Source organism: Podarcis melisellensis (genome assembly GCF_964234715.1).
Source record: "Podarcis melisellensis genome assembly, chromosome: 2".
Lineage (NCBI taxonomy): Eukaryota > Metazoa > Chordata > Lepidosauria > Squamata > Lacertidae > Podarcis > Podarcis melisellensis.
In genome coordinates this window covers 105,620,996-105,633,354 of record NC_138529.1, presented here as the reverse complement: position 1 = coordinate 105,633,354, position 12,359 = coordinate 105,620,996, and the positions used below count along the sequence as shown (strand labels likewise).

Sequence of the window (12,359 nt, the reverse complement as noted above, 5' to 3'; positions counted from 1 at the left end):
CCGGTAAAATGACCTCCGTGGGCCACTTGTGGCCCATGGGCCTTAGGTTGCCGACCCCTGATCCAGTCCTTAGAGTTGCAGAGATAACGCCTTCAGCCCAGTCTCAGCATAGACAGCACTAGAGAAGTTCACAGAGGATATGTCTTTAGCTATTAGCCATGAGAGCTAAATAGAACTTCATGTTCAAAGGCAGTATACTACCACTACATGCTGGGCACAAAGAAGGAGGAAGGATGTTGCATTCATAGAATCATAGAGTTGGAAGAGACCACAAGGGCCATCGAGTCCAACCCCCTGCCAAGCAGGAAACATATGGTTGTCAAGCCTCTGCTTAAAGACCTCCAAAGAAGGAGACTCCACCACACTCCTTGGCAGCAAATTCCAGCTCTTACTGTCAGGAAGTTCTTCCTAATGTTTAGGTGGAATCTTCTTTCTTGTAGTTTGGATCCATTGCTCCGTGTCCGCTTCTCTGGAGCAGCAGAAAACAACCTTTCTCCCTCCTCTATGTGACATCCTTTTATATATTTGAACATAGCTATCATATCACCCCTTAACCTCCTCTTCTCCAGGCTAAACATGCCCAGCTCCCTTAGCCGTTCCTCATAAGGCATCGTTTCCAGGCCTTTGACCATTTTGGTTGCCCTCCTCTGGACACGTTCCAGTTTGTCAGTGTCCTTCTTGAACTGTGGTGCCCAGAACTGGACACAGTACTCCAGGTGAGGTCTGACCAGAGCAGAATACAGTGGCACTATTACTTCCCTTGATCTAGATGCTATACTCCTATTGATGCAGCCCAGAATTGCATTGGCTTTTTTAGCTGCCGCGTCACACTGTTGGCTCATGTCAAGTTTGTGGTCAACCAAGACTCCTAGATCCTTTTCACATGTACTGCTCTCAAGCCAGGTGTCACCCATCTTGCACTGTATGGCTGCCCACTTCCGGGTTGGAGGAGCACCGGAAATAGTTTGTGTGCACCTGCAAACATTGTGCGCTTGCACAAGCGTTATTTCCAGTACACATCCGGGTCAGAGGAGACCCGTGCACATGCACACAAGCTATTTCCAGTGCTCCTCCAACCCGGAAGTGTACGCACGCGTATGGGCACACTCTCCTCCGCTCAATCGGCGCTGGAGACGCCGGCCCAAGGCATGGTAAATTTGCTGACCCCTGTTCCAGAGGAAACAAGATTGCACTCGAGGCTAATCCTGTGATCAACAGAAAACTTAAGAGCTAGTGGTGATTGCTTTTACTGAGGAAGCTGCGGCACAGCCTGAAAGCAAAAGGCAATGGGGAGAAGTGTCATTTCTGTAGCAAAAGAGTGTGAGAGGCAGTTGTGGACTCTCTTCATTGGAGCTTTTTAAGAGAGGTTAGATGGCCATTTGTCATGCATGCGTTAGTTGAGATTCCTACATTGCAGGGGGTTGGACTAGATGACCCTAAGGGTCCCTTCCAACTCTGATTCCTCGAAGCTGCATTCCAAAGCTCATCTTCATCACATTAATGAAATGTCTTAACCCACAGCAGTTCTCTGAAGTTTATCGAAGAAGAGTTTCATTCTAAAACAGACATGAGTTGAAAGTTTTAAACTTTTCTCCTTCAAAAACAAAACCGGTTTTATTTTGGGGTAACATTCTATAGTGCCATATAACTAAGTGCTGGTTTGATCTTTCTGTGGCCAGTACATTGCAAAATATTTAAATCTGGTGAGAAGGTTGTAAAATGTACAGTGGTGCCTCGCAAGACGAAAAGAATCCGTTCCGTGAGTCTCTTCGTCTTGCGGTTTTTTCGTCTTGCGAAGCAAGCCCATTAGCGGCTTAGCGGCTTAGCGCTATTAGCGGCTTAGTGGGCTTAGTGGGTCAGCTGATAAGCAGCTTAGCGGATCAGCTGATAAGCGGCTTAGCGGATCAGCTGATAAGTGGCTTAGCGGATCAGCTGATAAGCGGCTTAGCGGCTTGGGGGAAAGGGGGGGAAGGGGGGGGAAACCCGCAGGAACTCGCAAGACATTTTCGTCTTGCAAAGCAAGCCCATAGGAAATTCGTTTTGCGAAGCACCTCCAAAACGGAAAACCCTTTCGTCTAGCGGGTTTTCCGTCTTGCGAGGCATTCGTCTTGCGGGGCACCATTGTATTTGGTTTTTTCCTGCCCATGAGAATTGTATAAAAGAAAAAGGGGAAAGGGAAATAATTTTGACAGATATTTGCTAAATAAACGAACGTTGACTCTGTTCTTTTGCATTTCTTTTTTTTGGGGGGTGTACTTTTTAATGACTTGATGTATAATATTTTGTTGGAAGCCGCCCAAACCCAGCCAGATGGGCGGGGTATATTTATACATACATACATACATACATACATACATGACAGGACGCGGGTGGCGCTGTGGTCTAAACCACCAAGCCTCTTGGGCTTGCTGATCAGAAGGTCGGTGGTTCGAATCCCCAAGACGGGGTGAGCTCCCATTGCTTAGTCCCTGCTCCTGCCAACCTAGCAGTTCAAAAGCACGTCAAAGTGCAAGTAAATAAATAGGTACCACTCTGGCAGGAAGGTAAACTGCGCTTCCATGCACTGCTCTGGTTCGCCAGAAGCGGCTTAGTCATGCTGGCCACATGACCCGGAAGCTGTCTGCGGACAAATGCCGGCTCCCTCGGCCTATAGAGCGAGATGAGCACCGCAACCCAGAGTCATCTGCAACTGGACCCTAATGGTCAGGGGTACCTTTACCTTTTTACATACATACATACATACCCCGCCCATCTGGCTGGGTTTCCCCAGCCACTCTGGGCGGCTTCCAACAAAACTATTATTATTATTATTATTAGCGAGTTCTCGATCCTCAGTGGGAAGCGCACAGAGGGCACACATGACCACTAGTGGATCTAGCCCAGATAATTTTGTTGTGAGCGATCACTCCAGCTGAAATCAGCTCGTTTGAGGGCTGCCATCCTATACCCGCCTTTCTCCACTAGGGGCCTCCGAGGCGAAAGCAGCTTTCTCTTTGCGAAGCTTTTCCTTCCTGCGCGGTCGAAGCCGATCCGATGCTGTCTCCTCCTCCACCTGCTGACGAGCGAAAGCGGGGCGTGGCTTAATCCGCATCCCTGTCCAACCCGAACGCCGCTTTCCTTCTCGTCGCGTGCTCCACCCTCTCCGACCGGAGTGAGAACTTGTCAGCCCGATGGCTCCGGGCTCCTCCTGCCTCCGAGCATCCCGCATCCTAAGAGCTGCTGCGACTTAACAATTAACGCCGGATACAGGGGAAAGGGGAGGAAAAAGGGCTGGGACAGCGGAGCGAGGAAACCTCACATATATCCCTTCCTTGCGCGGCTTTTCCGATCGCGTTGAAGCGGAGGCGGAGGGACGCGGGTGCGCCACCCGCAGACCCTGAGCCGGACCAGAAGGAGAACCTTGTCGTCTCCCGGCAGCTCTTCGGCCGATCTCCGGCGTCCCTTGGCTTTGTTTCAGGGATTTTCGTTTTCCTCCCTTACTGGTGGTTGTTGTTGTTTGTTCCCTCCCCCCCCCCCTCCACTCTTACGAAACCATCCATCTCTTTCATTTGATTTATTGATTTTCCTCCTCCTCCTCCCCCCATGAAAATGCCTCTGAAATACGTCAAGAGTCGGAAAGGCAGGGATCAGCTGCTTCACGAAGGGTACCTGTATCGGAAGGAGCGGGAGAGCAAGAGCAAGATGGTCTGGAAATGCGCCGACTACCACAAGTCCCGTTGCCCAGGGAGGGCCCACACGCGCCACGGCAAGCTGGTCCACTCCTTGCCACACGATCACCCTCCTCCTGCCAAGACAGCCGGCACGAATGCCAAGATGCGTGGCACGAAGGAAAGGCCCTCCTCTAGCCAAGAGGCCGTCCGCAAAGGGTCCGTGCCGGGCTGCCAGGCGTCGCCAGGGGTGCCCGCTTCCTGCAAGCCACGCATCCAGAACGATCCAAAGCTAACCATCCAGCTCTTGAGGGCACGTCTGAACGCAGCCCGCCAAGTCGTGTCGGACTTGCAGCAGGGATCTTCTTCTGTCGCTGAGACAGTTCCTGTAGATCCAGCTTCTCTGGACTTGCCTGAGCGCTCAGGTGTATTTGAGAACGCAAGATCCAAGGCTGCCCCTGCTCTGGGCAACGGCACAAATGCATCCCATTTGTTCACAACCCGGTCCAATCGGGAAGCTGCTCGCCAGAGGTTCCGCTTGGGCCCTGTCCCGCCTGCAGAAGCCCCCCAGGAGATTCTGTCCTGGCTGAGCGAGGCAGCTGAGCAATGGCTGTGTCCTCAGCAGCACAGCAAGGACCAGATTGTGGACATGGTCGTCCTGGAACAGTTCATGAACGTGCTTCCAGGGAACTTGCAGGCGTGTGTGAGAGTCAGGGAACCAGGCAGCAGCAAGGAAGCACTTCAGCTGGTCGAGAGCTATTTGAGGGAAGAGGAGCCAGCTAACGCTGTTCAGGTGCTGGCGCTGGGATGTGTTTTGTTTTCTTTCTTTTATTGATATGTTTACATGTGTTGCCCACTTTTCCTTCAAGGAGCTTGAGGTGGCCTAGGTGGTTCTCCACCTCCCAATGTTATCTTCACAACGACCCTGTGGAGTAGGTTGGGCTGAGAGTGAGTGACTGCCCCAAGGTCACACAGTGAGCTCTGTGACTGGGTGGGGATTTGAACCCCTGGACTCCCGGCTCTTAGTCCAACACTCTTACCACTATGCTGCTCTGGGTGTTGTTGTTTAGTCGTTTAGTCCCACAGTTTGGTCAAACTCATGCTGGTAGCTTCGAGAACAGTGTCCAACCATCTCGTCCTCTGTTGTCCCCTTCTCCTTGTGCCCTCCATCTTTCCCAGCATCAGGGTCTTTTCCAGGGAGTCTTCTCTTCTCATGAGGTGGCCAAAGAGTTGGAGTTTCAGCTTCAGGATCTGTCCTTCCAGTGAGCACTCAGGGCTGATTTCCTTAAGAATGGAGAGGTTTGATCTTCTTGCAGTCCATGGGACTCAAGAGTCTCCTCCAGCACCATCATTCAAAAGCATCAATTCTTCGGCGATCAGCCTTCTTTATGGTCCAGCTCTCACTTCCATACATCACTACTGGGAAAACCATAGCTTTTACTATACGGACCTTTATTGGCTAGGCCGCTCTGGGTGGAGCTCACTTAAGAGTGGAATGCTGTTGTGTATCCGATTCTAATGCAGACCCAGGAAAAACTGGTACTGTACTGGTTGAAGTTGCCCTTTGTGCTTCTGATGTTGCAGACCTGCTGTAGCTTAGGGGGGAAATGCAGCCCTCTAGTCCTCTCTTAACTGGCCCACTGTGCTTTCCCAGACCACAACCCTCACCCTGCTCCATGTCCCTCCTCAAGTGCTTTTGCCTGGCTGGAATTTGTCCTCGAACTATGATGGCGTTTGACTGTGCTGGGGCTACAGCCATGTCTGTTGCCCCACCCACCCTTGCCTCATTGGCGTGAGGCCCCTGGGTGATTGTCTGTGAAGAGATGTGGCCCTTTAGGTTCCCCACCTCTGCTATAGAGACCCAGTGAGTTCCATCTCCTTGGCCAGAAACTGACGTCCGGTGTTAATCCTTTTCTGACGGCTAGAGAATATGTGCTGCAATGCATTCAGCAAAAGGTTGTGGTGGTGGGTCACAGGGTTTGTTGGGGCCTGCACTGTGGGAAAAGGTTTACTTGGAGCCTGTTGGGAAAGGATTCTGGTAACCTGGCTATGACACACATATCATTCATAACCAGTGTTTCTGTTTTGTTTTCGCTGGCTTTTCTTCTTTTAAAAGGCGGGCAGGTGTGGAGGACTCCCTGGTCCCGAATGGGTTAACTGTGCCCCTGAAGGACCAGGTGCGCAGCCTGGGAGTCATTCTGGACTCACAGCTGTCCATGGAGGCACAGGTCAATTCTGTGTCCAGGGCAGCTGTTTATCAGCTCCATCTGGTACGCATGCTGAGACTCTACCTGCCCACAGACTGTCTCACCAGAGTGGTGCATGCTCTAGTTATCTCCTGCTTGGACTACTGCAATGCGCTCTACGTGGGGCTACCTTTGAAGGTGGCCCGGAAACTACAACTAATCCAGAATGTGGCAGCTAGACTGGTGACTGGGAGCAGCCACCGAGACCATATAACACCAGTCTTGAAAGACCTACACTGGCTCCCAGTACGTTTCTGAGCACAATTCAAAGTGTTGATGCTGACCTTTAAAAGCCCTAAACGGCCTCAGTCCAGTATACCTGTAGGAGCGTCTCCACCTCCATTGTTCTGCCCAGACACTGAGATCCAGCGCCGAGGGCCTTCTGGCAGTTCCCTCACTGCGAGAAGCCAAATTACAGGGAACCAGGCAGAGGGCCTTCTTGGTAGTGGCACCTGTCCTGTGGAATGCCCTGCCACCAGATGTCAAAGAGAAAAATAACTACCAAACTTTTAAAAGACATCTGAAGCCAGCCCTGTTTAGGGAAGCTTTTAATGTTTAATAGGTTATTGTATTTTAGTGTTTTGTTGGAAGCCACCAAGAATAATAAAATATTATTATTATTTATTAAAGGCTGCATGAGGTGCAATTGAAGCTATTCCTGGCTTGCAGATGCCATGATGGAAAAGCTTTCTTCCTGCTTGTCACGCAGCTCTAAACTGCAGGAGAGCATTGCTGGAGGCAAAATGTTTCCTGCTCTCTCTCTCTCTCTCTCCTCTCTCTCTCTCTCTCTCTCTCTCTCTCTCTCTCTCTCTCTCTCTCGTTGATACGCTGCACAGATGGCACATTATTGCTCATAATCTGTTTGAGTAACCAGTCTGATTTGGTCTCTTCTCTGATTATATCTCGTTTGTGCCTGTGACAGAGTGTGCCTATTTAATCGCATTGGTGTGAGGTGAGGTTAATCCTGTGTTCCAATGACCAAATAAATGGGAAGCTTCCTGCTGATCTTCCCTTCACTTTCTTTCCTTTTTTAAAAAAATATTATTTTTATTCAATTTTTCCAATACAAAATTTATACAATTCATACATCTTTTTTTATATCCGTTCTCCTTTTGATTTGGGGGTTGGACTCGATGGCCCTTGTGGTCTCTTCCAACTCTATGATTCTATGACTTCCCTCAACTTGACTGATACTCCTTCCCTTCTTAATTTCTTACACATTTCTAAGACCTTACTTCCATTATTTTTATAGATTAAGTCTTATTTTGCTCACATTCTAACATCTCTTCTTACAGAGCTTCATTAAAGCTTACAAGCATTATTTGATTATCACTTAATTTATGCATATACTCTGTAAACTTTTCCCAATCATCTATAAATCTCTGATCTCGTCGATTTCGGATCCTTCCCGTCAATCTATCAAGTTCTGCAAAGTCCGTCATCTTCATTCTCCATTCGTCTACTGTGGGTAGCTCCTCTTGCTTCCATTTCTGTGCCATCAATATTCTTGCTGCAGTCACTGCATATAAAAATAACTTCCTTTCTTTCTTATTTATCTCGCTCCCTGTAATGCCAAGTAAGAACACTTCTGGTTTCTTAACAAAAGTGTATTTAAACATTTTCTTCAATTCATTATATATCATTTCCCAAAAGCTTCTTACTTTCTTACATTCCCCCTTCACTTTCATTCCGTACAGTTAAGTGGGAAATGCCAAGATGCTGAGTGCTGTGAAATGGAGTGGCATAGAATGGGATAGCCAGAAATGGCCTGGGGCTAGACTGAGCAAAAAGGGGTTTGCACAAAAACATGCTCTGAATGCTATGCTATCAGAGCCAGGGGGAGAAATTGGGTAACCATAGTACCTTTTTAACAAAAGATTTTTAATAATAATAATAATAATAATAATAATAATAATAATAATAATAATAAAAAAAACCTGGTGTGGTGTCTAAATGCAAGTTATTGGACTTAAGAAATTGCCAGGCCTCTGGTCCATCTCCTCTAGTATAATCATCTCTGACTGGCCCTGAATCTCAAATGTCTTGGATACCAAGACTGGAAAAAAGGCCCTCACCCAAGATCCTTCAGCTGGAGAGAGAATCTAGAATCGTAGAGTTGGAAGGGACCCTGAGGATCATCTAGTCCAACCCTCTGCAAAGCAGGAATATGCAGTTGTCCCATACAGGGATGGAACCTGCAACCTTGGCGTTATCATCGGCACCATGCTCTAACCAGCTGAGCTATGTGCGTGCAATGTATGCGCACTGCCACTTTTGTGCGTTCAGATTCTCTGGTCTGCCTCTCAGCTATGTCCCTTTCTCCCAAAACCTTCTAAGGCTTTGCCCAACACAGTCAACAGAAGTCTGAATACTGTGATGTTAATGGAATATCCCTCTTGTTTGTTTCAGGGCCTGGTAACCTTTGAAGATGTATCTGTGCGTCTCACGGAGGAAGAATGGGCTCTGCTGGGCCACAAAGAGAAAACCCTTTACTGGAATGTCATGCAGGAGAATTACGATAACGTGGCCTGGATGAGTAAGTGTTCCTAGAGAATCCTGGTGTACGGTTACCAACTCTTTCCACTTTTACATTACTGCAGCATACAATTTAGGCATGCATCAGTTATACCCAGATTTCTCTTGAAATAATCATCCCCTTGTACATCTTTTATTAACTATTTTATGTGGTCATCTAGCTTCCCATTTATAGATGCCCTTTGGATACTTTCATCAACAGTCTTTTTAAGTTGAACTCATGACATTTTCTGCTTCTGTACTTTCCTTGCATTTTCTGTTATTTTAACATTTGCTGTACACTGCTTAGATGGCTTCTATACAAGTTAGCAGTACATGCATATTTTTACAAATAAATAAACTGAACTCACCGAGCCTTCCTCCGGACTAGATAGGCATAGGATTGCACTGTGAGCTGAATATTCAATTTTGTGACTTCTCTTAATTGCAGTAGAGAGGAACTGGTGCAGCCAATGTATTCTTAATAATTTTTTAGGACACAATGTGATTGCTTTTCCTTGCTTCAGCAGGTGACGGTACCGATAGCAAAAGCAGATGGGAGGATCCTTGGCTGGAAGTGCGCAAATCGGTGGCGATGGGAAAATCCAAGGAGGCTATTTTGCAGAGTCCTGAACAAGACTTGCTAAGGCAGAGCTGTCTGAAGAGGCAGCAAAAAACCAACTCAGGAAGAGAAAGAGAAAAGGATGTTCTCTGTTGGAAGAGTTTGCAAAAACTAGACAGTGACATGGTTCACCTAGAGATGGAGACATGTGCCGATTGTGAGGACAGGGGCGAATCCTTATCAGCATTTATCAATACTCAGGAAAGTCCCAGCGAGGAAAGTTCTAAGCCTATGATTCAATCTGGGGAGTCACATGAATTATCTGAGAAGAAAATCCTCCAGAATCTTCTTCAGGAAAACTTAATCAAAGAGGACCAGAGCAGTTTGCTGGAGCAACAGGCAAGCCAAGAGAGATCTACTCTTCTTAGAAACAGTTTGAGGGACCCACTTCATCTCGACAGCAGGGAAGATCCTGACTATGTGGCACTGGAAATGTCTGTGGACAAGATTTCTCAGATTTCTGCCAACCAAGACTTGCAGTCCAAGCCTATGCAGCTTTGCTCACACCTGATTCTCACTGAAGTGAACGAGACGGCAGACTTACAGCACAATCTTGCACATGTTTACTCAGAAGTACGTACCACTGAGGCCAGTGGGGCTCACTCCCAGGGAAGTGGGTGTAGGATTTCAGATTCAATCAGCGAGGACCAGAACGTTCTGGAGAGCCATTGCGCCAGCATCTCAGGAAATGATGACGGACAGGAGAAATGCCTTCTCTATGGAAATGGTCTGGGAGATCTGTCCAAAGACATGCTTCAGCTAGATGCTGAACCAGGACCAGAGAACCAGAATAGCCGCACTGGTTGTGGGGGTCAAGATCAGTGCTCAAAGCACATTGTTAGCCGGGAAATGGCTCAGAGGGAAGACCTATATAAAAGTCGCAAGTCCAATAGGCGGTTCACCCAAAATTCAGGTCCTGCTGGCCAGGCTAGCTGTTCCGATTCAGGTAAGAAGCCCAGAGACCTCTTGGCTTTAATGAAACACAGGCGACCTTACAAAAGAGGAAAGTATTTTAATGGGGAAAACATGCATGCCAAGTCTGTTCTTGGAGTGCCTCAAAGAATCCAGCCAGCCAGAAAACTTCAGAAACGTTTGGACTGGAAAGGCAAGGGCCTCTACAAACTTAGCCAATGCAGACTTCTTGAACCAGGAAGAAGACCAAGGCAACCCCTCAAAGACCATCTCCAGACTCGCGAAGCATTGCATCAGACTACAGAGACAATCAGAACGGCCTCAGGGACCGGACCTTCCCCTCCAAACCCCAAAAGACTGAAACCCGAGCCAGTATCTCCCTCCCCTCCCCCTCTCTACAAAATGGCGGCTGAGCCAACGCTGGCCCAGTTCATGGCTCTGCTAGAGCAAGTTGCTGCCGACGCTGTGGAGATAAAGTCTGCAGTCTCCCGCTTGCACAACTCAGTCACTGCCATCCACAGCGCCCTCGGGAGTCTCTCTGGGTGTTCGGACGAGGCTGAGCTCAGGATTTCCGACTTGGAGGACACCTCCCGAAATACCAAGGCCCAGCTTGTGAAGCAGTGTAACGATATTAAAGCTATCGAGGCCAAACTGATTGGGAAAGCCGTCCAGACCAATGTCATTGCAGGGTTGTGGTCGTCGCTGAGGGGTCAGAGAGAGGCAGCCTCCCTTCATCAGCCCCCTAACTAATGTGTAAGGATGTTCTGAAGACTTGGCTCAGAGAGAGATCAAGCACCGATCATTCCAAAACTAGGCTTGGATGCGATTGGTCCAGACAACCTGTTCAACGCCCACGAATCTACCACCCCTTTCTGCTGCCTTAGAAAAATCTTTGCAATCTTTTGACCCTCTGCTTCTTTCAATAAGCCTTTGGTGACCACAGTAAAAAAATAAAATAAAATGGTTCTTGTGCCCCTGCTGACGTTGATTCAAGTCATCTTGGCCTATCTAGGAACGGAGGGCAGGAGAGTAGTGTGGGAACAAAGGGGATGAGGGCAGCCAGTTTTGCCCGCTACATTCAGGTACCAGAGTTAAAAAGTAAGCTGGCCATATCATAATTTGACATATTTTGCATTCAGTTACCCCTTGTGTACAAAATATAAAAAGATGTATGCACACATTTAAATCTAACCTTAGAAAGGTGATGGGACAGATCAAACTTACATGATTGGCAGGTGGGCAGCGTTTGCTAGAAGGGGCCCTGTAGGCTATCAGAGGTGCCAATGTGAATAAAATATTGGGGGGGGGCAGGTAAGCCCCACCTTGCATAATCCATCACAAGATGCAGCATGCACACCATTCGAATGGCAATGCCCATCAATGGGGAGAGCACTGTCTTCCTCAAATATTTTATTTGGGGGGCTGATGGGACCTTGATCCCTAGGAATTGGCTCCCAAGAGGACATCTGGAGTTAAGCAATGCAAATATTGGGAATTAATCACTAACATAAAGGTAAAGGGACTCCTGACCGTTAAGTCCAGTTGTGGCCGACTCGGGTTGTGGCACTCATCTCGCTTTATTGGCCGAGGGAGCCGGCGTACAGCTTCCGGGTCATGGGGCCAGCATGAATCCCTGAATTATGGAGCTTCTCAATTTTGCGCCCCAAAAGCTTGGCACCCTGTGCCAGGGAGAACCACCCTCACTGCCCTAAACCCAGCGCTGCTATGAGCTGCAGTTTGCTAAAGGTGCTGGAAGTTGTCGGGAGATATAACCCCTCATTCCCCTCACAGAGCTAAATTTCTCAGAGTGGCTTAATGCTCATTGCCTCTTCTGAGAGAACTACCAAGAATCTTGGGGGGGGGGGGAGGCACAATTGTTTAAAATGGCATCATAGTGCTTTAAAACAGGCTTCCTCAACCTCGGCCCCCCCCAGGTGTTTTTGGCCTACAACTCCCATGATCCCTAGCTAGCAGGACCAGTGGTCAGGGATGATGGGAATTGTAGTCCCAAAGCATCTGGAGGGCCAAGTTTGGCCATGCCTGCCTTAAAGCTTTTCTTTTTGGGGGGGGAAGGTGCTGGCACTGCGTTCCCTTGAGCACCCCCAGAAAAACAACACCGCTTTAATGTCCAATTAGAAAGCTTGCGGTGTATATTCCTTAGAGGATCCTGCCTGGCAACTTAAGGAGACCTGGATTCAAATGCCTAATTATACCAAGTACCTAGAGGTGTCTACATTCCCAAAAAGTACAGTTCCATAGCACTCCTGGAACATCTAAGCTGAGATCCATCAACACAGCTTCCCTTTTGTATTTTGCAAGCTGATTGCAACATCGGGGCTTGATGAGGAACAGGTGGCCCTCCCCTGTTCCAAGCTTACTTCAGCTGAGGAATCACACACTTCCCAGAGCTAACAAGCC

At 48.3% G+C, this 12,359-nt stretch overlaps 1 protein-coding gene across 2 annotated transcripts; it reads left to right on the top strand.

Annotated features, from left to right (window-relative positions):
- The first annotated feature begins 3,089 nt into the window (after positions 1-3,089).
- On the top strand, positions 3,090-10,918 carry LOC309364401 (uncharacterized protein). 2 transcript variants are annotated; one of them, XM_081901607.1, is made up of 3 exons: positions 3,090-4,440; positions 8,303-8,429; positions 8,935-10,918. In XM_081901607.1, exons 1-3 carry the CDS (start codon positions 3,583-3,585, stop codon positions 10,689-10,691), a joined length of 2,742 nt encoding a protein of 913 aa, XP_081757733.1. In that variant the 5' UTR covers positions 3,090-3,582; the 3' UTR covers positions 10,692-10,918. The 2 variants fall into 2 exon arrangements, with proteins under 2 accessions (XP_081757733.1, XP_081757734.1); XM_081901608.1 differs by having other exon boundaries at positions 3,092-4,440; positions 8,938-10,918.
- The last annotated feature ends 1,441 nt before the right edge of the window (positions 10,919-12,359 follow it).

What these genes read in the sequence shown, in the direction of transcription:
- LOC309364401 (XM_081901607.1), top strand. Translation starts at nt 3,583, where the DNA reads ATGAAAATGCCTCTGAAATACGTCAAGAGTCGGAAAGGCAGGGATCAG. An exon ending in AGCCAGCTAACGCTGTTCAG is followed by an intron (nt 4,441 to 8,302) that starts GTGCTGGCGCTG and finishes TGTTTGTTTCAG; the next exon opens with GGCCTGGTAACCTTTGAAGA. An exon ending in CGATAACGTGGCCTGGATGA is followed by an intron (nt 8,430 to 8,934) that starts GTAAGTGTTCCT and finishes TCCTTGCTTCAG; the next exon opens with CAGGTGACGGTACCGATAGC.